This window comes from Cetorhinus maximus, chromosome 22 (assembly GCF_964194155.1).
Source record: "Cetorhinus maximus chromosome 22, sCetMax3.hap1.1, whole genome shotgun sequence".
Classification (NCBI taxonomy): Eukaryota; Metazoa; Chordata; class Chondrichthyes; order Lamniformes; family Cetorhinidae; genus Cetorhinus; species Cetorhinus maximus.
The window spans coordinates 71,217,538-71,241,708 of record NC_135900.1 but is presented as its reverse complement, the minus strand read 5'-3'; the positions used below and the strand labels follow the sequence as shown (position 1 = coordinate 71,241,708).

At 42.8% G+C, this 24,171-nt stretch overlaps 1 protein-coding gene across 4 annotated transcripts in view; it reads left to right on the top strand.

Moving 5' to 3' along the window:
- The window catches only part of LOC144696785 (UPF0606 protein KIAA1549), a 303,163-nt gene that overhangs the window by 187,746 nt on the left and 91,246 nt on the right, over nucleotides 1-24,171 (top strand). For all 4 annotated transcript variants that reach the window (XM_078568519.1, XM_078568518.1, XM_078568517.1 and 1 more), the window contains exons 5-7: nucleotides 4,193-4,323; nucleotides 20,785-20,971; nucleotides 23,272-23,331. In XM_078568519.1, the coding sequence (XP_078424645.1) occupies nucleotides 4,193-4,323; nucleotides 20,785-20,971; nucleotides 23,272-23,331 (378 nt within the window). The remainder of the gene's footprint in view (nucleotides 1-4,192; nucleotides 4,324-20,784; nucleotides 20,972-23,271; nucleotides 23,332-24,171) is intronic.

Here is a 24,171-nt window from a genome sequence, read left to right as displayed (position 1 = left end):
CTTGAGTTGGGTCCAATTTCATTCACTGGCAATGGTGCAACTTGTGATATGTTTGGTTCTGATCATCCTTGGCAGGAATTGTGTACTAATTGGCTTCTAGTGGAGCTTCATTGAGCGTGAATTATTTGAGGTATATCTCCTATTAACTAGTTTCAAACAGCAACCAAGTTTTCATTGTGTTGGTGCCAAATTACCTCCTTTAGACTAGAACCTGCTAAATTCTGCAGAAAATAATGAAAGCATGATGCTGAAATGTAAAATATTGAGGATGAGTAGGCGGCAAGAGTAAACATTGATTGGTTTCTGTTCTTAGGCAGGCCTTGAATGTAAAAGATTATCTGCAAAAGCCTTTTGTTGTTACTCACTTGAGCCTTTTTTATGATTTGCTGTGACTAGACTGTTCAATGTTGAGCCAGCTTCACATCTTAGCCCAACATTGAGATTTTTTCATGAGGCACAAACTATTATTTTTCGTGTGTTTCTGCCTTCAAGTTCCTGTGGCCTAACCCTTCTAAGCATCCTGATACTGTGTGTGCCCTTGGAACTTTGTTCTTCTGTGTAGAGTGAAGAGCAGTATTGTTAGTGTGTTGGGAACATGTGTGTCTCCCCATTCAGCCAAAATGTAATTTGGAAGGAGTGAATTTTTTTTTAAAGAACTTCATTAATAGGAATAGGTAATATGTCATTGGAATTTTTAAAAATATTTTTTCATGTGAGATGTGGGCTCTGCTGGCAAGGCCAGCATTTATTACCTATCCCTTATTGCCCATGAGAAGATGCAATAAGCCACCTTATTAAACCATTGCAGTCCATGTAGTGTGCATACACCCACAGTGCTGTTAGGAAGAGAGTTCCAGGATTTTGACCCAACGACAGTGAAGGAACGGCAATATCATTTCAAGTCAGGATGGTGTGTAACTTGGAGGGGAACTTGCAGGTGGTATAGTTCCCATGCATCTGCTGCCCTTGTCCTTCTAAGTGGTAGAGGTTGCAGGTTTGGAAGGTGCTATCCAAGGATCCTTAATGAGTTGCTGCAGTGCATCTTGTAGATGGTACACACTGTTGGCTCTGTATGTTGGAAGTGGAGGGAGTGAATGTTGGATGGGGTGCCAATCAAGCAGGCGCTTTGTCCTGGATGGTGTCGAGCTTCTTGAGTGTTGTTGGATTTGCATTCATCCAGGCAAGTGGAGTGTTCCATCACACTCCTGACTTGTGCCTTGTAGATGGTGGACACACTTTGGGGAGTTAGGTGAGTTAATTGCCACAAAATTCCCAGCCTCTGATCTGCTCTTATAGCCATTGTATTTACGTAGCTGATCCAGTTACTTTTCTGGTTAGTGGTAACCCCTAGGATATTGATAGTGGGGGGATTCAACGATGGCAATATCATTGAATGTCAAGAGCAGATGGTTAGATTCTCTCTTGTTGGAGATGGTCATTGCCTGGCACTCAAATACTTTTCTGCCTATGCAGCATCACTGAAGTAAAGGCACAACACAATGCAGTTTCAAAGAAGGGCAGTGAAGCTGATCCCTCAAACCACAAAGGTTTACAGCACAAGATGAGTAATTTGACCCATCCCATTTCCTGGTATATCTGACAACATTTTACAAAAAGTTATGAGGAGAGGTTGGAAATTTATTTTGGTTACTTCAGCCTTTAAAAATAGACAAATGAATGATACATAAATTACCAAGTGGAATAAGCTAATCCCTTGCATGTTTTATGTTGAACCATAACCACAAGACTAGAAGCAAACCAATGTTACATAAGTTTGGTATTGATGTCTGCTCACCAGAATCAGTGATAAGTAATAGGAATGGTTGGTTAGTGGAGTATAAAAACTTTGTGATCGTGGTTTCCTGCATAAAATGTGCTAAATGAGCTGAATGTTACCTCTTGCCCATTCGCATTTGTGCAATCATTGCAAAAATGTTCAAATCCAAATTTTTTACATTGACACTCTGATATTGCACACAGTAAGGCAGAGAGGATGGCCTCTCTCTTCCATACCTGTTGTCTTTATGCTGCAGTTTCTTTGTCTCTTTTTTTTAACTTCCTTTCTCTTACCTGTTTCTAATTCTTTGTTTTTCTCTGTTTCTTTCGTTTGCCTGGTAGATGACATAGCACAGCCTGGAGTGGTGGGGAAAGCTGCATTTTTAAAAAATTCATTCATGGGATGTGGGCATCGCTGACTAAGTCAGCATTTGTTGTCCATCCCTAATTGTCCTTACTCAGAGGGAATTTAAGAGCCAACCACATTGCTGTGGATCTGGAATCACATGTAGGATAGACCAGGTAAGGATGGCAGATTTCCTTCCCTAAAGGACATTAGTGAACCAGATGGGTTTTTACGGCAATCAGCAATGTCATCAGGCTTTTAATTGAATTCAAATTTCACCACCTGCCGTGGTGGGATTCGAGAACATTACCCTAGGTATCTGTAATACTAGCCAGTGACAATGCCACTATGCCACCGCCCCCCATGGGGTTGAATTGTAGGAAAAATATAGCTCTCTTTGGCCTGCATCCTGCCCCTTTTACCAATAATCCATCATTTTCCTCGCCCCTCACTTGCATTACGTCTCCCACTCCATCTTTTAGCCTTTCCTGTGTCCATCATTTCCCTGACCTCTTCCATGTTAAACTACCGCTTTCCCTACGTCCTCCCATTGCACTTAACTGGCCCTCCAGCACCTTCAACACAAGGTTAGATATAAGAGGCCAGAGCCACCTGTTTATTTTCCTTTGATATTCAGTTGTACCTTAAAGACATTCAGTTTTTCTTCAAAAAAATATAAACATTAGGAAACAACTGTGGATAAAAATTTTCAGATGACATATTGTGTAAATTGAGGGGAGAAGGCCTTGGGTGCAGAAGAGATTTACTAGAATGATACTAGGCATGAGGGACTTCAGTTATGCGGAGAGACTAGAGAAGCTAGTGAGATGGTGGCTAATGGTAATATCACTGGACCCGTAATCCAGAGGCCCAAGTCAATGCCCTTGGGACACGGGTTCAAATCCCACCGTGGCAGTTGGTGAAATTTAAATTCAGTTAATTGAAAAAAAAGTCTGGAATTGAAAGTTGGTTTAAGTCATAGTGATCATGAAATTATCATCGATTGTCGTAAAAAAAATAAAATCTGGTTCACAAATTTCCTTTAGGGGAAGGAAATCTACCATCCTTATCTGACACGTGACTCCAGACCTACAGCAATGTGGCTGACTCTTAAATGCCTAGCAAGTGACTCGTAGGCAATGCTGTCCTTACCAGTGATACCCATATTCCATGAAAGGATTTTTAAAAAAAAGTTGGGATTGTTCTCCTTAGAGTAGAGAAGGTCAAGAGGAGAATTAATCAAGGTGTTCAGAATTATGAAGGGTTTTGATAGAGCAAAGAAAGAGAAAATGTTTCCATTGGCAGGAAGGCCAGTAACCAGCAGAGACAGATGCAAGATAGTTAGCAAAAGAGTAGGGGAGATGAGAAGTTTTTTATTGTGCAGCAATTTGTTATGCTTTGGAATGCGCTGTCTAGAAGGGCACCAAAATTCATTAGTATCAAAGGAGATTGGATGCAGGCTGAGCTATGGGGAAATAGGGGAGGTGACCAAATTGGATAGCTTTTTCAGAGAGTGACACAGGCACAAATGAGTTGGATGGCCTCATTTTCTGTTTTATGATTCTATTATTATGATACTAAGGCAATACAACAGATTGCCCAGATTACGTGCCTACAGGGGATGTATTTATATTAAATGTTCATTGTCAGTGCGGGTGTGGGAATTTATTATATAACAAAGTTAATACAAAAATGTGGCGTTATTGAATGAAAAAGGTGATGTTCTGACCAGTCTCACACTTGGTGATAGTTATTCTATGTCATGGATACCCATAATCTAGGCCACTTCCTTTCAAAGAAATATAGGCTGTATTTCACTGGCAAAATAATAGAATTCTATGTTCTAAAAAGATAATTTGGCTTATTGAGAGACCAAAGGGAATTTTAGCTCCTTTGTTACATGTAAACTTGGCTTTTACCTTTCCTGTAATATAATTGCAGAAACTGGTGAAATTCCTGAATTTACCAAAATGCAGTTTAATTCTTTGCTATTGTAAACAAAGGACATCTTTATGACACATTTTGTTTCTTCAAAAATCACACTGTCTAATCTCTCTCCCTCCTCTTCAGTTCTCCAGTTTGTCCCTCGTTATGTTGATGTGAGATTTTGCAACTTCACTCAGAGAATTGAGAAAGGATTGACAATGGCATTTGCAGAAGTGCACAGAAGGCGACAGGAAAGAGAAGGCTTTACTGTCCAGGTAAGGGTGAACTTGACTTGTCTGGGAAACTAGCATCCTTCAGGTGAGACATTCATCTGCTTGTTTCAGTGGCTGAAGATCCTATCAAACATGAAGAAATGAACTTCTCTTCAGCCCATTCCTAATCAAATGAACTTGTTTTGCCCAAAATAATGGCTACCACATCTGTATACAAGAAAAATCACTGCCACTTCCCACTCCAAAGACTCCGGCATAAAATCTAGACTGACATCTCAGTGCAGTACTGAGGAGTATTCCAATGTTGGAGGTTCCATCTTTCAGGTGAGACAGTCCCCCATCTACCCTCAAATGAAGTTTAAAGATCCCATGACTAATTCAAAGAAGAGCAGTGAAATTCTCCCTCCCACCCCAGTGTCCTGACCAATATTTATCTCTCAACCAATGTCACTAAAATGGTTTATCTGGTCAATGGGTCAGACCTTACTGGTGACTAAATGGCCCTAGTCATTTCGTTAGACTTGCCCTTGCCTGTTTAATTTCCATGAGGCTTTTTTGCACAGCAAGTTTCTGCAAGTGAGGTTGAACCAGCACAGCACCCTCTACAGGGTATCTGAAACCTGTGTGAATGGGGCAAGGAACTGGGTATACCCTTAAGTAATCAGATTGAATCTTTGGCCGAAATTTTCAGGCCCCCCGCACCGTTGGAATCTTCTGGTCCCGCCAAAGTGAATGGACATTTGAATGGCCCGCCGTGGCAGGAGCCGCCACACCGGGGCCGGAAAATCCCAGCCTTTGTTGATCAGCAGAACAGTATTTGAACCAGGAAGTATAGGTTGGCACAGTGTATTTAATGTCAAATCAGAAAACAAAATAAAGAGAAGGAAAGAAAGATTGAATTAGGGAGAGAGAATAAGAGGCATAGAGTTTTTAAAAAATGAAAATTAGTTTTTTTAAATCTCTAGTAACAATGAAAAGGTAAAGGAATAATTAATTGTAATAACTTGTAATTAACTTTCAATGCCTGGTTGTTTGGCAGTAATTAAGACTTAACATTCATTAAAAGATCCCTTAGATTGAAGTAGACAAGCGCTAACGTTCTATGGTGAGTTTAGTCCATGTCTTGCATTTGCCCTGCCAAAACCATGGTGGTCATGGTGTGATTCTAATAACCAGATCACACCTTGGGCTATCCCTTCTGTCTTCTGGCACTTTGTCCTCCTTTGAGCATCCCAACTTGTTCCTCCCCCACCCCCATTGAAAATCCTTGTCTTCTACCCTGCTCAAGTAACAAAATTTTTCTCACCCCCATATCATCACTGCTTTCCTTCCTCAGCCCCTGCAATGTGACATCTCATCCTCAATGATTTCAACTTCTATCTCAATTCATCATACCCTCTCTCCTCTGAGTTTATTGTCCTTCTATCCTTCCTAAATCTCTCCTCTGTAAACTGCTCAAACGCTATTCATGGCTACTGCCTTGGCCTTCCCATCTTGCATGTCGTTGCAACTCCCATCTTATCAAACACAGCTAAAGCCATCCCTAATCACTTACTTGTATTAATCCACCTTGATTCTTGCTCCTAACCCTGTTTTTTTTTTCCTGTGTCTGTTCCTGGAAAAAGCTACCCCCTATTCTCTTACCACTGCTCTTTAAAGTCACAACTGCCGTGCATTTGGCCCTCCACCATGACATTTCTGCAGCTATTGATTTACTCAGCTACACCCTCGCTTTCATCTTTGACGTCATAATCCTACTAAAATCATTACCCTCAGCCTGATTGCTTCCCTGTTCCTGGTTTGGCACTCATCTCCACCCTTGAGTTCAGTAGGCACAAGCTTGAATGGACATGCAGACAACTGGTTTTGCCATTCACCATCAAATCTAGCTGGAGCAGGTAAAGAACAATCAGTCCCTGCTCTCATCTGCCAAAACTGCTCACTATCCCAGCACCAACTGAGTGTGCAAAGATAACCCTAGCTTCTTTTCTCTACTGCAAACTGTCTCTTAAACCCCTCTTCCCTGCCTCTCTCAGCTTGTAATTCGTTGTATTTCATCACTTCAGAAAGCTTTTTGAGAGGTGTATGCCCCCTTATTCCTCGTCTTCAACAAAACAATTGCAAGGAGCTCATGGACGAATTTGTCATTAAGATCGAGCCCATTCATCAGCTGCATCTGATCCTTCCCTCCCTTTCCCTGCTCCACTGTCTGTAAATTATTAGACTGCTTGTCCGACATCTAGTTTTGGATGAGCAGAAATTTCCTTAATTTTTTTTATTCATTCATGGGATGTGGGCATTGCTGGCTAGGCCAGCACTTATTGGCCATCCCTAATTGCCCTTGTTCAGAGGGCATTTAAGAGTCAACTACATTGCTGTGTGTCTGGAGTCATATATAGGCCAGACCAGCTAAGGGCAGCAGATTTCCTTCCCTAAAGGACATTAATTAACCAATTAAATATTGAGAACACTGATGCCATTGTCTTCGGCCTTCACTACAAATTGTGTTTCTTGCTGTCAACTTAATCCCTCTTATTAGTCATCTGCCTTAGCCTGAACCAGACAGTTCGCAACCTTGGTATCATATTTGAGCCCAAGGTGAGCTTTCAACCCCATAACTGCGCCATCACTATGACTACCTATTTCCACCTCTGTAACATTTGCCCAGTACTGCCCCTATCTCCGCACATCTACTGTTGCAGCCCTCAGTCTTGATTTTGTTACCTCTAGAATTGATTATTCTTACGCACTCCAGCAACTTGAGGGCATCCAAAACTCTACTGCCCTTACTCACACCAAATCCTGTTCAGCCATCGCCCCACACTCACTAACCTACATTGGCTCCTAATTATGTAAAAAAAAATTGATTTTAAAATTCTCATTCTTTTCAAATCACTTCATTGCCTTGTTCTCTAATCTCTAACCTCTGCCAGCCTCACAATTCTCTAACATATCTGTGCTCCTGTTATTCTGGTGTGTTAAACATCTCTGATTTTAATCACTCCACCATTGGTGATTGTGCCTTCAGCTGCCTAGGCCCTAAGCTCTGGAATTCCCACCCTAAACCTCCCTGCCTTTGTCTTTCTTTCCTCCTTATGCTGCTCCTCAAAACCAACCTCTTCAACAAAGTTTTTGGCCACCTCCCCAATATTTTCTTACGTGGCTCAGGGTTAGATTTTTCTTTATAATGCTCCTGTGAAGAGCCTTAGAATGTTTTAATATTTTAAAGGCACTATATAAACACGAGTTTGAATTATATACAATGACAATACAGGAGCTGCTTGTTGTTGAAAATATTTGAATAGGGACCAGACACTGAGTTTCTGCTTTTGTGTAGCTTATGGAGGAGTGGCGCATGTCAAATAGTAACTTTCAGTTTTTCGCATTTAACTGCACATCTGCACTACCTGAAGTTGCTGTCTGATTTGTGCTTAAATAATGACAAGTGCCATGAGCCTCACCATTATTTTTACAGTAAACTCATCCATTATTACATGGCTTTTTGTGGGACCTTCCTATGTGCAAAGTGTCTGCACATTTCCCTAAATTAAAACACTCCAAAAAAGAGTTAATTGGTTGTAAAGCAATTTTGGATATCCTAAGGTAATGAGTAAGAGGTGAACGGCCAGTGAGAGGAGACTTCGGCCTGAGTGAGACAGAGACTGAGCGAGTATATTTGGGAATTTGGTTCAAAGTGGGAATTTGTTGCATAGGGGGAAAGAGGTGCTTTACGTAAGGTTTACCGCAAGAAGTAGAGTGTGCTGAGTGGGGAGTTCGGTGAAGGGCGGGGAGGAGGTGCTTTTTCTCTTCTAATCTCTTTTAGCCTCCAGTATTTGATTTCCACCCTGCAGCAGAAGGAGCAGGTAAACCAGTAACTGGTGTTGTTAGTTCTATCAGTATTGTAAGTACTATATTGTTTTATCAGAATTGTAAAGTTTACATGTGCCAAAACCTATTGGGAGGTGTAGGCTTTATTAATTACTATTAATTAATTAGCAATTGTTAATGAACACATTGGAGATGGAAGGGCAAGTGATGTGCTGCGATTGCGGGATGCAGGAGCTTCTAGATACTGAAGTGATCCAGGGCACGCACGCCTGCGGTAAGTGTTTGCGGCTGCAGGAACTTTGACTCTGAGTTATTCAGCTGGAGACCGAGCTGCAGACACTGTGGCATATCAGGGAGGGGGAAAGTTACCTGGACACTTCATTCCAGGAGGTGGTCACATCCCTTAGGATAGGATCTTCTGATTTGGTCAGGGTCAGGGGGGTGTGACTGCAAGTGAGGCAGGTAAGGGGACCCAGAGGGCAGGAGTGGAGGAGCCTCGGCCCTTGCAATTGTTCTGAGGGTCGTGAGTCTTTGGCTCTTCCTGAAAAGGCGGTGGAAGCAGAGGTGTTTAGATTCTTGGTAAGCAAGGGGTGGTAGGTTATCGGGTGCAGGCGGGATGCAGATTTGAGGATACAATCAAATCAGTCATGATCTTATTAAATGGCGGAGCAGGCTCGAGGGGCCTCATGGCCTACTCCTGCTCACTGTTCATATGAGAGGCACTATATCAATACAGGTCTTTTTTTTTCCTCAGTTAAGTTAAAATGTTTGAGAAATGCGATAAAGGCACCATATGGACAGAAATCTTTCTCTTTGTTTGCAGTGCGTATAACTTCAACAAAGAAATTGGTGTTTATCCTTGCATCATTTGTAATCCTTTTGTTGTCTTTAGATGTGTGGTACCAGGTTATCACATATATGAATGAGAAAGATTAGAGTAGAAAGGAGAGCTCTCTGTCCATAGAGAGGAAAAAGGAGTGAAAACTGTTGTTGAAAAGCTACAAACCCTTTCTTGTGATTTTCTTGGTGTGGAGCCTCTGCTTTCTGACACACTGCAACAGGTAATTACATACAAGGGAGGCCATTCAGCCCATCTCAATTCATCTCTTCAGAATGACCTTAAGGTTTCCCTGTTTTCAGCACTCACTTCGTTATTGATTTATTTCAGGGATTTTACCTTTGTGAATTGATCTGGGAGTCCATTTTGTATGTTGATCACTCGCATGAAGAAAACCTTCCTGATAATTTCAGCTAAATTTGCCTTTTTCTGATTTGAACCTGTTAGCTCTAGACTGGATGTATTTTTCCACATGGAGACAGGGGGCATAGCTGAAGTACTAAATAAGTACTTTGCATCTGTCTTTACCAAGAAAGAAAATGCTGTCCAAGGCCAAGTTAAGACATTTTATGGATTAAATTTGATAGAGAATGTATTAGGTAGGCTATCTGTGCTTAAAGTTGCTAAGTCACCAGGACAAGAAGAGATGCATCCAAAGATATCAAGGGAAGCGAGAGTGGAAATAGTGGAGGCAGTGGCTATAATTTTCCAATTCTCCTTAGATACAGGGATGGTGCCAGAAGACTGGACAATTGCAAACATTACACTCTTGTTCAAAAAGAGTGGAAGGATAAGTCCCGCAACAATAGACCAATCAGTTTAACCTCAGTGGTGGGAAACTTATTAGAAATGATAATTTGGGACACAATTAAGTCACTTGGCTAAATGTGGAATAATTATGGAAAGCTAGCACAGATTTGTTAAGGGAAAATTGTGTTCAATTAACTTGCTTGATTTTTTTTGAGGAGATAACAGAGGGTAGATGAGGGTAATGCAGTTGATGTGTGCATGGACTTCCAAAGGTATTTGGTGAAGTACCACAGAATAGACTTGAGCCGAGATACAGTCCATGGAATAGAAGGGACAGAAGCAACATGGATATGAAATCAGCTGAGTAACAGGGAACGGAGGGTATTTTGGAGTGGAGGAAGGCATACCAGGGGCTCCTGCTCTCTTGATATACATTAATGACTTAGACTTTGGTGTACAGGGCACAATTTTAAAATGTGCATATGACACAAACTTGCAAGTATCTTGAACTGTGAGGAGGGTAGTGCTAAACTTCAAAAGGACAAGGTGAAATTAGCTTAACTGGCTTACTTATTTGAATAGGTGTGCAAAGTAACCTGTCTGGCTTTTGGGATTGGGTCTCCATATGGTTAATTTAGTGAAGCGCCTTTTATTTTCATTGATGCAGTTCAGGAAAATTGCATATGAGTAATTCAATGAAGAAAATATGAACACACCTAAGCAATTCTCTAGACTATTTATCCTTTTCTGGAATTGGAAGAACTGAATCTGAACCACCATCTTTCCTGACATTCCACTACCAGATATGGGAATTGTTTATAATGTTTCCCATCACGGGCTCAGACAAGAGGATGTAGAAGAACAAAGGTGGTCTCTGGGGAGATGAGACATCAATCTTCACATGCCCATTGTTATGTTGCCAACTATATTTGCTGACCATGCAGAGTCACTTGGCAATGACTAATGGGAGCTGCTTCTGCAAACTTGGGTTAATCTAGGAGCCAAATGCAAAGTTGCACCATCTGCCTCAAGAAGACTTGAAGCCAACCTCAACTACAAGGATGACACTATCAGAAGTCGTCAGGATCACCTCAATCTTGAACTTTCATGCCTGTGTGTCTTACAAGGCACATCTGTAGTATCCATCAATTTGCTGCCCACTATGTTTCAAAGGGGTGACTGGTGCATTGTTCAGCTTGGCCAGCTCTTTCATCTTTTTTGCTGAATATCAACAAGAATGTGACAGGACTGACAGTTTTCTAAACAGTTGGATTTCATAAAGTATAAGAGGTTATTAATGGCACCATACAGTCACCTAGTCAATAGGCTGTTCTTCCTTTAGCACCACCATTTTCTCTCCAACATCTAAAGACTTGGACCAAACTGTCTTTTCAGCCTCTAGTCCTTTACCATCTAGAGTGTGGGATAGCTGAGCTGGCACTTAAAACCCATGACCACTACTATCTAGAAGGACAAGGGCAGCAGATAGATGGGAACACCACCATCCAGAAGTTCCCCTCCAAGTCACTCACCATCCTGACTTTGAAATATATCACTGTTCCTTCACTGTCGCTGGAAATCCTGGAACTCCCTTCCTAACAGTACTGTGGGTGTACCACACCACATGGACAGAGCAGTTCAAGAAGGCAGCTCAAGGGCAACTAGGGATGGGCAATAAATGCTGGCCCAGCCAGCGAAGCCCACATCCCGTGAATGAATTTTAAAGAAGCTTAGAACACGTTATGCATGATGTTGACTTGCTTGGGTTCACTGGTATACTGTTGTCTTAGGTCACGCCAATCGAAGTGTTGGTCCTAAGAAAAATCAAACAGAGATGCACTTGGCTAAGTGATATGGCTGTGTGCAATGTCAGCTGACTGATATTTTTTGGGAAATCACATTGGGTTACAATGCATGGTGGAATCATGGAGAGGAAAATATTTCCTATTTAAAGCTGTGAGTGAGTAGGGGCACAGAGTGTCCCACAGAGTATACTTCCTTTATTCCCTTGCAGCTAGGGATGTCCAGGATAGTCTTAATGGGTGGGGGTGGGGGGAGGGGGGGAGGAGGAGGGAGAAAGCCTTCCTCCGGTTGGGACCTGTTCTCTCTTTATTATGAGCCATCTCCTGCAAGTGGAAATACACTGGGCCCCTGTTATAACGCAGAACTCTGTATAACACGGGTCCATCTTGGACCTCAAAATTTTCATTTACAGAATCACACAATGCAGAAGAGGCCCTTCGGCCCATCGAGTCTGCACCGACACGTGAGAAACACCTGACCTACCTACCTAATCCCATTTATCAGCACTTGGCCCATAGCCTTGAATGTTATGACATGCCAAGTGCTCATCCAGGTACTTTTTAAAGGATGTGAGGCAACCTTCCTCCTCCACCCTCCCAGGCAGTGCATTCCAGACCGTCACCACCCTCCGGGTAAAAAACCAAGGTTCTATACAACTCCGACATGACCTCCCTACTTTTGTTATCTATGCCTCGATTGATAAAGGCAAGTGTCCCATATGCCTTTTTCACCACCCCACTAACATGCCCCTCCGCCTTCAGAGATCTATGGACACACACACCAAGGTCCCTTTGTTCCTCAGAACTTCCTAGTGTCATGCCATTCATTGAATACTTCCTTGTCAAATTACTCCTTCCAAAGTTTATCACCTCTCACTTTTCAGGGTTAAATTCCATCTGCCACTTATCTGCCCATTTGACCATCCCGTCTATATCTTCCTGTAACCCAAGACGTTCAACCTCACTTTTAACCACCCGGCCAATCTTTGTGTCATCCGCAAACTTACTAATCCTACCCCCCACATAGTCACCAATGTCGTTTATATAAATGACAAATAATAGGGGACCCAACACAGATCCCTGTGGTACGCCACTGGACACTGGCTTCCAGTTACTAAAGCATCCTTCTGTCATCACCCTATGTCTCCTACAACTAAGCCAATTTTGAAACCACCGTATCAAACTACCCTGTATCCCAAGATAAAAGCAGAAAACTGCGGATGCTGGAAATCCAAAGCAAAAATAAAAATACCTGGAAAAACTCAGCAGGTCTGGCAGCATCTACGGAGAGGAACACAGTTAACGTTTCGAGTCTGAATTACTCTTCATCAGAACTAAGTAAAAATACAAAAGAGGTGAAATATAAGCTGGTTTAAGGTGGGGGTAGAGCTGGATAGAGGGTCAGTGATAGGTGGAGATAACCAAAAGATGCCATAGACAAAAGGTCAAAGAGGTGTTGAAGGTGGTGATATTATCTAAGGAATGTGTTATTAGGTGACATTAAGGGTAGAAACCAGGACGAGCAAGGTACAGATAGCCCTAGTGGGGGTGGGGTGGGGTGAAAGAATCGAAATAGGCTAAAAGGTAGAGATAAAACAATGGATGGAAATACATTTAAAAATAATGGAAATAGGTGGGAAAAGAAAAATCTATATAAATTATTGGAACAAAAAAGGGGGGGATCGGAAAGGTTGTGGGGGTGGGGATGGAGGAGTGAGTTCATGATCTAAAATTGTTGAACTCAATATTCAGTCCGGAAGGCTGTAAAGTGCCTAGTTGGAAGATGAGGTGCTGTTCTTCCAGTTTGCGTTGAGCTTCACTGGAACAATGCAGCAGGCCAAGGACAGACGTCGGCATGAGAGCAGGGTGGAGTGTTGAAATGGCAAACGACAGGGAGGTCTGGGTCATGCTTGTGGACAGACCGAAGGTGTTCTGCAAAGCGGTCACCCAGTCTGCGTTTGGTCTCTCCAATGTAGAGGGAACCGCATTGGGAGCAATGAATGCAGTAGACTAAATTGAGGGAAGTGCAAATGAAATGATGCTTCACTTGAAAGGAGTGTTTGGGCCCTTGAACGGTAAGGAGAGGGGAAATAAAGGGGCAGGTGTTACATCTTCTGCGGTTGCATGGGAAGGTGCTGTGGGAGGGGGTTGAGGTGTAGGGGGTGATGGAGGAGTGGACCAGGGTATCCCGGAGGGACCGATGCCTGCGGAATGCTGCCGGGGGGGTGAAGGGAAGATGTGTTTGGTGGTGGCATCATGCTGGAGTTGGCGGAGGATGATCCTTTGAATACGGAGGCTAGTGGGGTGATAAATGAGGACTAGGGGGACCCTATCATGGGAGGGAGAGGAAGGTGTGAGGGCGGATGCGCGGGAGATGGGCCGGAGACGGTTGAGGGCCTTGTCAACCACCATGGGTGGAAAACCTCGGTTAAGGAAGAAGGAAGACATGTTAGAGGAACTGTTTTTGAAAGTGGCATCATCAGAACAGATGCGACAGAGGCGAAGGAACTAAGAGAATGGGATGGAGTCCTTACAGGAAGCGGGGTGTGATGAGCTGTAGTCGAGGTAGCTGTGGGAGTCGGTAGGCTTGTAATGGATATTGGTGGACAGTCTATCACCAGAAATTGAGACAGAGAGGTCAAGGAAGGGGAGGGAAGTGTCAGAGATGGACAATGTGAAAATGATGGAGGGGTGAAAATTGGAAGCAAAATTAATACATTTTTCCAGGTCCACACAAGAGCATGAAGCAGCACTGGAGCAATTATTGATGTACTGGAGAAAGAGTTGTGGGAGGGGGCCAGAGTAGGACTGGAACATGTAATGTTCCACATACCCCATAAAGAGACAGGCATAACTGGGGCCCATGCCGGTACCCATAGCCACACCTTTTATTTGGAGGAAGTGAGAGGAGTTTAAGGAGAGATTGTTCAGTGTGAGAACAAGTTCAGCCAGACGGAGGAGAGTAGTGGTGGATGGGGATTGTTCCCGCCTCTGAGGAAGAAGCGGAGAGCCATCAGACCATCCCGGTGGGGGATGGAGGTGTTAGGGGGATTGGACGTCCATGATGAAGAGGAGGCGGTAGGGGCCAGGGAACTGGAAATTGTTGATATGATGTAGGGTGTCAGAGGAATCACGGATGTAGGTGGGAAGGGACTGGACAAGGGGAAAGAGAATGGAGTCAAGATAGCAAGAAATGAGTTCCGTGGGGCAGGAACAAGCTGACACAATCGGTCTGCCGGGACAGTCCTGTTTGTGGATTTTGGGTAGGAGGTAGAAGCGGGCCGTCCGAGGTTGGGGGACAATCAGGTTGGAAGCTGTGGAAGGAAGGTCTCCAGAGGAGATGAGGTCAGTAACAGTCCTGGAAACAATGGCTTGATGTTCAGTGGTGGGGTCATGGTCGGGGGGGGGTAGGAGGAAGTGTCTACGAGTTGACGCTCAGCCTCTGCAAGGTAGAGGTCAGTGCGCCAGACAACAACAGCACCACCCTTGTCAGCAGGTTTCATGACAATGTCAGGGTTGGGCCTGAGAGAACAGAGTGCAGCAAGTTCAGAGAGAGACAGGTTAGAGTGGGTGATCATTCCTTGTTCCAGTCCTACTCTGGCCCCTCCCACAAGTCCTTCTCTGGTACATTGATGATTGCTTCAGTGCTGCTTCATGCTCTCGTCTGGACCTGGAAAAATTTATTAATTTTGCTTCCAATTTTCACCCCTCCATCATTTTCACATGGTCCATCTCTGACACTTCCCTTCCCTTCCTTGACCTCTCTGTCTCAATTTCTGGTGATAGACTGTCCACCAATATCCATTACAAGCCTACCGACTCCCACAGCTACCTCGACTACAGCTCCTCACACCCCGCTTCCTGTAGGAACTCCATCCCATTCTCTCAGTTCCTTCGCCTCCGTCACAACTGTTCTGATGATGCCACTTTCAAAAACAGTTCCTCTGACATGTCTTCCTTCTTCCTTAACCGAGGTTTTCCACCCATGGTGGTTGACAAGGCCCTCAACTGTGTCCGGCCCATCTCCCTCCCAGAAACATGATAGGGTCCCCCTTGTCCTCACTTATCACCCCACTAGCCTCCGCATTCAAAGGATCATCCTCCGCTAACTCCAGCGTGATGCCACCACCAAACACATCTTCCCTTCACCCCACCTGGCGGCATTCCGCAGGGATCGTTCCCTCTGGGACACCCTGGTCCACTCCTCCATCACCCCCTACACATCAACCCCCTCCCACGGCACCTTCACATGCAACAGCAGAAGGTGCAACACCTGCCCCTTTACTTCCCCTCTCCTCACCGTCCAAGGGCCCAAACACTCCTTTCAAGTGAAGCATTATTTCACTAGCACTTCCCTCAATTTAGTCTACTGCATTCGTTGCTCCCAATGCATTGGAGAGACCAAACGCAGACTGGGTGACCGCTTTGAAGAACACCTTCGGTCTGTACGCAAGCATGACCCAGACCTCCCTGTCACTTGCCATTTCAACACTCCACCCTGCTCTCATGCCTACATCTGTCCTTGGCCTGCTGCATTGTTCCAGTGAAGCTCAACGCAAACTGGAGGAACAGCACCTCTTCTGACTAAGCACTTTACAACCTTCCGGACTGAATATTGAGTTCAACAATTTTAGATCATGAACTTTCTCCTCCATCCCCACCCCCTTTCCGATTCCACCCCCTTTTTTTTCCAATTATTTATATAGATTTTTCTTTTTCAACCTATTTCCATTATTTTTAAATGTATTTCCATCCATTGTTTTATCTCTACCTTTTAGCCTATTTCAATTCCTTCACCCCACCCCACCCCCACTAGGGCTACCTATACCTTGCTTGTCCTGCTTTCTACCCTTAATTAACACATTCCTTAGATAATATCAACACCTCTTTGACCTTTTGTCTATGACATCTTTTGGCTACCTCCACCTATCACTGACCCTCTATCCAGCTCTAAACCGCTCCCCCCCACCACCCCAAACCAGCTTATATTTCACCTCTTTTGTATTTTTACTTAGTTCTGATGAAGAGTCATTCAGACTCGAAACGTTAACTGTGTTCCTCTCCGCAGATGCTGCCAGACCTGCTGAGTTTTTCCAGGTATTTTTATTTTTGTTTTACCCTGTACCCCATGTGCATTTTCCTTCTTTATAAGTCTCCCTTGTGGGACCTTGTCAAAGGCTTTGCTGAAACCCATATAAACTACATCAACTGCACTACCCTCATCTACACACCTGGTCACCTCCTCAAAAAATTCAATTAGATTTGTTAGGCATGACCTCCCTTTGACAAAGCCATGCTGACTATCCCTGATCAAACCTTGCCTCTCCAAGTGGAGATAGATTCTCTCCTTCAGAATTTTCTCCAATAGCTTCCCTACCACTGACGTGAGACTCACTGGTCTGTTGTTCCCTGGCTTGTCTCTACGGCCCTTCTTAAATAGCGGAACCACATTAGCTGTTCTCCAGTCCTCTGGCACCTCCCCCGTGGCCAGAGAGGAATTAAAAATTTGGGTCAGAGCCCCTGCGATTCCCTCCCTTGCCTCCCTCAGCAGTCTGGGACACAAATCGTCCGGACCTGGAGATTTGTCCACTTTTAAGCCTGCCAACACCTCCACTACCTTGTCACTCCCTATATCAATTCGCTTAAGAATCTCGCAGTCTCTCTCCCCGTGTTCGATACCTTCATCTTCATTCTCTTGGGTGAAGTCAGATGTGAAGTATTCATTCAACGCTCTAGTGATGTCATCTGGCTCCACCCATAGGTTGCCCCTTTTTGCCCCTACTTTTTCCCTGGTTATCCTCTTCCCATTGATATACTTATAGAATACCTTGGGATTTTCCCTACTTTTACCAGCCAGAGCTTTCTTATATCCCTTCTTTGCTCTCCTAATTGCTTTCTTAAGCTCCACCCTGCACTTTCGGTACTCCACCAATGCCTCCATTGATTTGCTTCCCTTGTACCTGCTAAAAGCCTCTCTTTTCCTTCTCATTGTAACCTGAATATCTCTGGGTTCTCTGGGCTTGTTACTCCTTCCTCTCACCCTAGAGGGAACATTTTGAGCCTGTACCCTCCCCATTTCCTTTTTGAATGCCCCCCACTGTTCTTCTGTAGATTTTCCCACAAGTAGCTGTTCCCAGTCTACCTTGGCCAGATCCTGCCTTATTTTACTAAAATCCACTCCCCCACCAATCCAAAACATTCTTTTGCAACTTGTCTATTTCTTTGTCCATAACAAACTTAAACTGTACCATGGTGTGGTCACTATCACTAAAATTTATCCTTTCAGAACATATTTCCAACCTTTTTCGTGATGTGACAAACATTGTTGAAGTATAAGTACAAATGACCATCTTCCACTTCTGCGAGCCCTCTGATTTAAGGGATTAAAGTTTTCAGGAAAGGCCAAGAGCATTACAAATACAGGAAAATCTCTGTTATCCAGCATGCTTTGGGAATGGGAGGTGCCAGTTAATCAATTATGGCGTTTAACTGAGATGTAAAGTGAGTTCCGTGTTTCATCCAATAAGATAGCTGCAAGATGATCAGGTGGGTATGAATTAAGTAAGTGTTGCTGAGGGGCAATGGTACTGCAGAAGCTGATACTGGAGCGAAGACAAACCGCCACTAACTATTACCATTGAGTTTGACATCTCCAATCAAAAATAGACCTGACCCCAGAATTCTGGTTAATAGGAACCCTAGTTGGTAGAGTGCCAGATAACAGAAATTTTAATGTACATTTTTTGGTTGAAAATTTTCAAGGAAGAATTGACATGGTTTAATTTATGATGATATATATTGTTTGAACTGGAGGACTGACGACATCAGAAGAACCATGATTAGTGGAGTGACTGACCCAGCATATAAAGAAGCTGAAGTAATAATACCTGAAGTAGTGTTAGCTTGGTGAATTTATGCAGTGAACAGCTGGAGCTGTTCCTTTTAAAAGGGAGGGGATTACACGGTGAGTTATTTATAATTGCAAAGAGATGAGACAGTGCAGATAGAATCAGACTGTTACTGGTAATTTAAAGGTTTATAACGAGAAACATGAATAAAAGATTAAATGCAAGAGATTTATGAGAGAGTATCAGAACATTTTTTGGGGGGGTAAAAGGTTGTGGAATGGAGTCTTAAGATTCTTAGTTTAAGGATTACATGTTCATCTTATGTGTCAACAACTGGACATGCTTTCTGGGGTTAGGATTTGCAAGGAAGAGCAGTTCACTATGGCAACAATTTCAGACATAAGTCATAGGTGTACCATCCTTGTGGTATAGCTTTGTATGCTGAGCAATGATATATTGTATTGTTGCGTGAAAGCTTTAGAAGGATCTTCTGTGGGAAAGTTACCAGTTATATCCGACAGTGCGTACTTGGTGTAGGTACTTGCTGAAGGCAACTGTTGAGTGGCCTTACTGTATGCCTTTCCTCTGGTCTGTTGTCTTTCAGCATATTTTAAGCCATATCATCTGGGTGTTACAGAGAACAGTCAGCTTTTTCCCACCAGGTGTGGGACGGTGATTTTGTGTGCTAATTAGGAAACCCGCAAATGTATGAGCACCTCAAGGGCACTAATCGTAAATGCCTGTGAGCTGTTTGCTATTCCCTGTTGGATAACACTAATGCACAGCTGCAATCTCCTTCTATTGTTAAATTTAGATGGAAGCCCTTTAAATAAGTGCCCTTTGTTGAATGCCATCAGACTCATTGTGGTCCATATTATTAACCAGTGTGATATTCTAGTAAAATATATAACCTTGAGCACATCAGCTAGACTGACACTCCAATGTGGCAGTGCTGCATTGCTAGAGATGCTTTTCTCTGAATGAGATGTTAAACTCAGGCTCCGTCTTGTTGTTCAGGTGAATGTTCAAGATCTCCGATTATCATTTGAAGACCTTCAGGGTTCTCTCCTGGCATTTCTCCTTCAACTAACATGACCAAAAACTGATTAACTGTTCAACCATTTAAGTCATGTTTAAGGGGTCTTGCTGCTGTAGAATAGGTGCTGGATTTACCACCACCTCTTTCAGGTGCCATTGCCCAAGAGGGCGTTGGTGACCGTGCATTTCCATTGGATTGGCCCATGATTATGCTTGGCAAAGTGCTGCAGTGGTTTGCTGTTGTCTCTGCAGTATGGCTGACCAGGAAACTTTCCTGCTCTTACCGCCTGCCATCAGGCTTATTGGAACACACTTTCCATGGCCATCAAGATGTGAAGTGGGACTTGGACCAGAGCTTCTGGCCCAGAGGTAGGGATGCTGCCACTGCGCCATGAGACCTCCTTGCTAGATTTACCTATGTAACTTCTTTCAAAGCAATCGCAGTTGTCACCACTAACTATTCACACTTATCCAACAGCCACCTGTGTTTCTATGAATGATGCTATTTGCCATTACTACAGCAATCAATTACAAAAAAGTTGGTTAGAATGTATGAAGTGCAACTGCTGTTCTGGACAGCTCAATAGCACTTGCCTTGCGTGTATCAATTTAAAGGTTCTGCTGATATCTGGCAATGCCAAGTATGCAAGCAGTTTCAATCGCCTGTTCTTACCTCACTGAGCTGTGATTATCTTGATGCTAAGATCCTGGATGCAACTGCTAACGATTAGGAGAGGCAGTTAGGAAGAAAGATTTCATCTTTTTATAAAAATATGTTGGTTACCTATCTTATTTAGTTACATCCTCACTGCATGTAGTGGGCAGATAGAGTTAACACTAACATGCCCACTATTAGCGGTGGGGATGTAGTCACATGTTGAAGCACGTGGAGCTACAGATCAACATAAATGCAATCACATCTCTTTGCCTGTGTATGAATATCTTGTACAATACCTGTCGTAGTCAAATTCTCAGTTGACATTTGCTGCCTTTGCTCACACTTGGTGAATAATGGGCCATTTTGGTTGAGCAGAAGAGGGGCCTGTGGAATGAACCCCAGAATCAATCAGTACCTTCAGATGAGAAGAGGTGAAAATCGAGACAAAACCAGTGGCTGAGGGACAATGATAATGAAGTTGGAATGGGATGCAAATATCAATTTTAAGCAACCTAATTGGATTGATTTGTGCTCAAAATAATTTCAATCATAAATCATAACTAGTCTAACAAGAAGTCTTTATAGATACCCAATAAGAAATAGGATGAATGAAGAAGCTACAAAACAGTTATTCATCAAAGCCGGATTTAGAATGTTCAATACTTAATTTCCCAGCACTGCTGTAACACCCTGGTGTCCCTCTGATTTCTTGTTAATTTTATTTTCTCTCTTGTCACACAGGTTATAAATGTTACCCATGCAGTGGAGAATTTTGGAAGATCACGGCAAGGCCCTGTAAATATAACCTTTGCTATCAATAGTCCGAGAGGCTTCCTGAATGGCTCTGATGTGAGCGACTTGCTGAGGATACTGAACCTGGTGGAATTTAGTTTTTATCTGGGATTTCCTGTACTAAAGACAGCCGAGCGTAAGTTCTCTTTTATTTGCGTAAGGTCGTAACATTAATGCACACAGGATTCTCAAATAACTTAAAATGATTAAACGGGATCAGACATCTGGTTTATTTAGCTAATCTGGCAGGAGTGAAACTTCAAACCCATCTTTTGCAGGTGAACAACAGAAGCTGTCACATAAATGTATTTGGGCACTTGTGGAAGTTAAATTGATTTGGGGAACCCTGATGTATAATTGTGTTTAAGGAGACTTGAAAATAGAGCTTTTTTTTTTAAAAAAAAGTGGAGAATGTCGGTACTTGCAAGTGTCCCTGAAATAATTGCACTCAAGAATTTCTCTGTTTACCTGATTGGAAAAGTGTACCAGTGCTGCAACTATTATGCATTTGTACCAGAAGGTCAGGATTTGGGAGGATAGTACTGATCCAGGAGAGCGCACTCAATTACAAGGATTGATCTGATTGATACAAACTGGGATTCTAGACGGAAGTCACACCCAGACTAAAGTGAAGGTAGCACTTTTCGGTGGTGGGGGTAGAGCAAAATGAAGGATCAGGGCTTCAAGTGGGCTATAGATATATGTTTCATTTTTAATATATTTCTCTTATATTCTACCTGTAAATGAGCCCTCCATTTTTACACTTTAGCATGTGTCTCAGCACACACCATCTGGTAATGTCGTTGCCTAGGATCTAACAGAATAGTTGGCTTCTTCACTGGAATTGTCTCGAGCTATATTGTGTTACGCTAGCTATCAAGCATTGAAGAATAAGCACTCCAATGACATAGGCTATTAATATATATATATGTATTATATATATATCGGCTTATTAACAGTAAAATTGAACAGTAACAGAGGTCAGGACAGCAGGTCTCATTTGATTGTAGAACTTTTCACGCATCACTTTCAGTGAAAAATTACTACAGGATACAACACTCTTCCCCCAACAATACGGAACCTGGGCTGGTATCTCTGTCTCAAACTTATACAAGAGTTTTAGTCTACCCTCCATAGAGTCTTGGGGTGTTTGTCTCCATCTCAACGGACCCATTAGAAATGATGACTTCGGAGTAGGATATTGCACATAACCCATATTTCCCTCTCTGGCGCTCCTAAGGCCACATGTAGTTGCTGCTAGTTGAACTTCAAAGATTTTGAGGAACCTGTTTCAAGTTCTTCACCCCTTTTTGATTCTTTTAAAAAGTAGATTCAGATAAAGGAAATCAAGTAAGGGAATTTCACAAGCAAATAGAGCTGTCACTCGGAGGGAGATGGCTGGCCTCCAGCTAAAAGCTGACAGTGTTTCAGTATAATAGTCACTGCAGGTGGCTCCAAAGAAATCCTTATTACAGGGAGTCAACACCAACAACTTTCCAATTGTAAATGTCAACATACTAAAGCATGTCTGGTTGCAGCAGCCTGTAGCCAAGTCATTTATAAAGAACAGCACATTAATTTAATAAGTGCACATCCAGTGCAAAAGTACTACAGGACCCAACACTACCCTCCTAACAATACTGAACCTGGGCCAGTATAAAACTCTAACCATGAAATTATCATAAAAAAGATAGGAGAAAAAAATGAAGAGAACATTTCATTTTGTCTCTTTGCCTGGGCAGTTTCTCAGATTGCACATTTAAGAAGCATGTTTTACGCTGTTAAATCGGATAATTTGGCTATAAAAGCCTAAGTCACAACTGTGGGTTGATCTTAGCGAATCTGGTATTGATGGGAGTGGGTTCACCTTGATGGCTTCATATAGTTCCAGTGGCAGTTTCCAGCATAAGAAGCAAGAGCAGGCAAAAACTTGAAAGTATGTGCAAGTGAACATTGTTCAGATCTATACTCCTACATAATTGTGTGAGAGCAGTTCTTGGTGGCTCCTGCTTTCTGCTTCAGGCTTCAACAAGATGATCATCCATTCCTTTTTGCTGTTTGGCTTAGATTCCTGGTTCTGGTAGCAGCTGGTGACCCCTGCTTGTCATATAGATGTATGGTCATGTACTGAATACGAGATTTCAGCTTTGGCTGTCATACTCCTCTGGTTAACACGTTATCTGTACTCCACTGAGCTTGCATATTATGAATGTCTGAGGTGCCAACAAGACATTGATGCCCATAGAACTTTACCTCATCTTCTCACCTTTGGGAAGGAGGGGGGGAAATTGGCAGAGAAATTCATGATAAAACTCTGTGACCTTCTGTTGGTTTAATGCCTGTGTTGGGATGTATACAGGTATAATTTGCTGAAGGGTGTACTTGACTTGGAATATTCAGTTGCATGTTAACATCTATGCTTTAAATTTTTTACAGCCATCTATTACCCTGAACTTAACCGGTCACACCTGCTGAAGGCTTCCTGGATAAAGACAGGTACATTTCTTGGACCCATGCTATCTGCACACCTGCACTTAGTCCAAAAAATTTAGAAAAAATTGACTTTCTTTGATTTACAAGACCATTACAATAAATGTAAAAATCTGCATTATCTACTTCAATGTTGATGCACCATTTCAAGTGTCCTGGCCACCTAAGCTCCAACATGCGATGGTTCCTAAGCATAAAAGCTAATGCATACCTTTGTTTTTCTGCTTTCCTTTTTTCTAAGAAATTAATTCCTTGATTGACTTTGATGCCATCGAACCAGATCTCTTGCACAAGTGGCCATTACTCATGTGCCAGCCTTGACTGGGGGCATGGAAAGACAGTTCATTACAGCTGAGACTGATCCTGCCCTTGAAAGAAATATTTGCATTTCTGTAGCGCCTCTCATGATCGCAGGATGTCCTAAATTGCTGTACAGCTAATTAAGTTCTTTTGAAATGTAGTCACTGTTGCAATACAGGCAAAAGATCTGCACACAAACTTATAGGGTTTGCTCTACACTCATCAAGAGTGGAAACTGTGATTCATGTTGTCTTCCTTAATTCTGAGCACTAAGAGCCATTGTAATGTCACAGCTGGGATCAGCTAACTCAGCACAGACTGGAATTTGGACCCTCTGCCTCTGCGGCTCAGCTGTTCATTAAAATGGGACTCTTCAGCCTTGAAAGGAGGAAACTGAGAGTTGAACTTAAAAATATATATTGTTTTGTAAATGGTACAGGACAGAGAAATGAACTGCTACATTACTTCAATCCACTTTGCTATCTGTAGAGAAATGGTGTGCAGGTTCAAATTTGTGAAAGGGGGCAGAACTGATTTTAAAGAAGG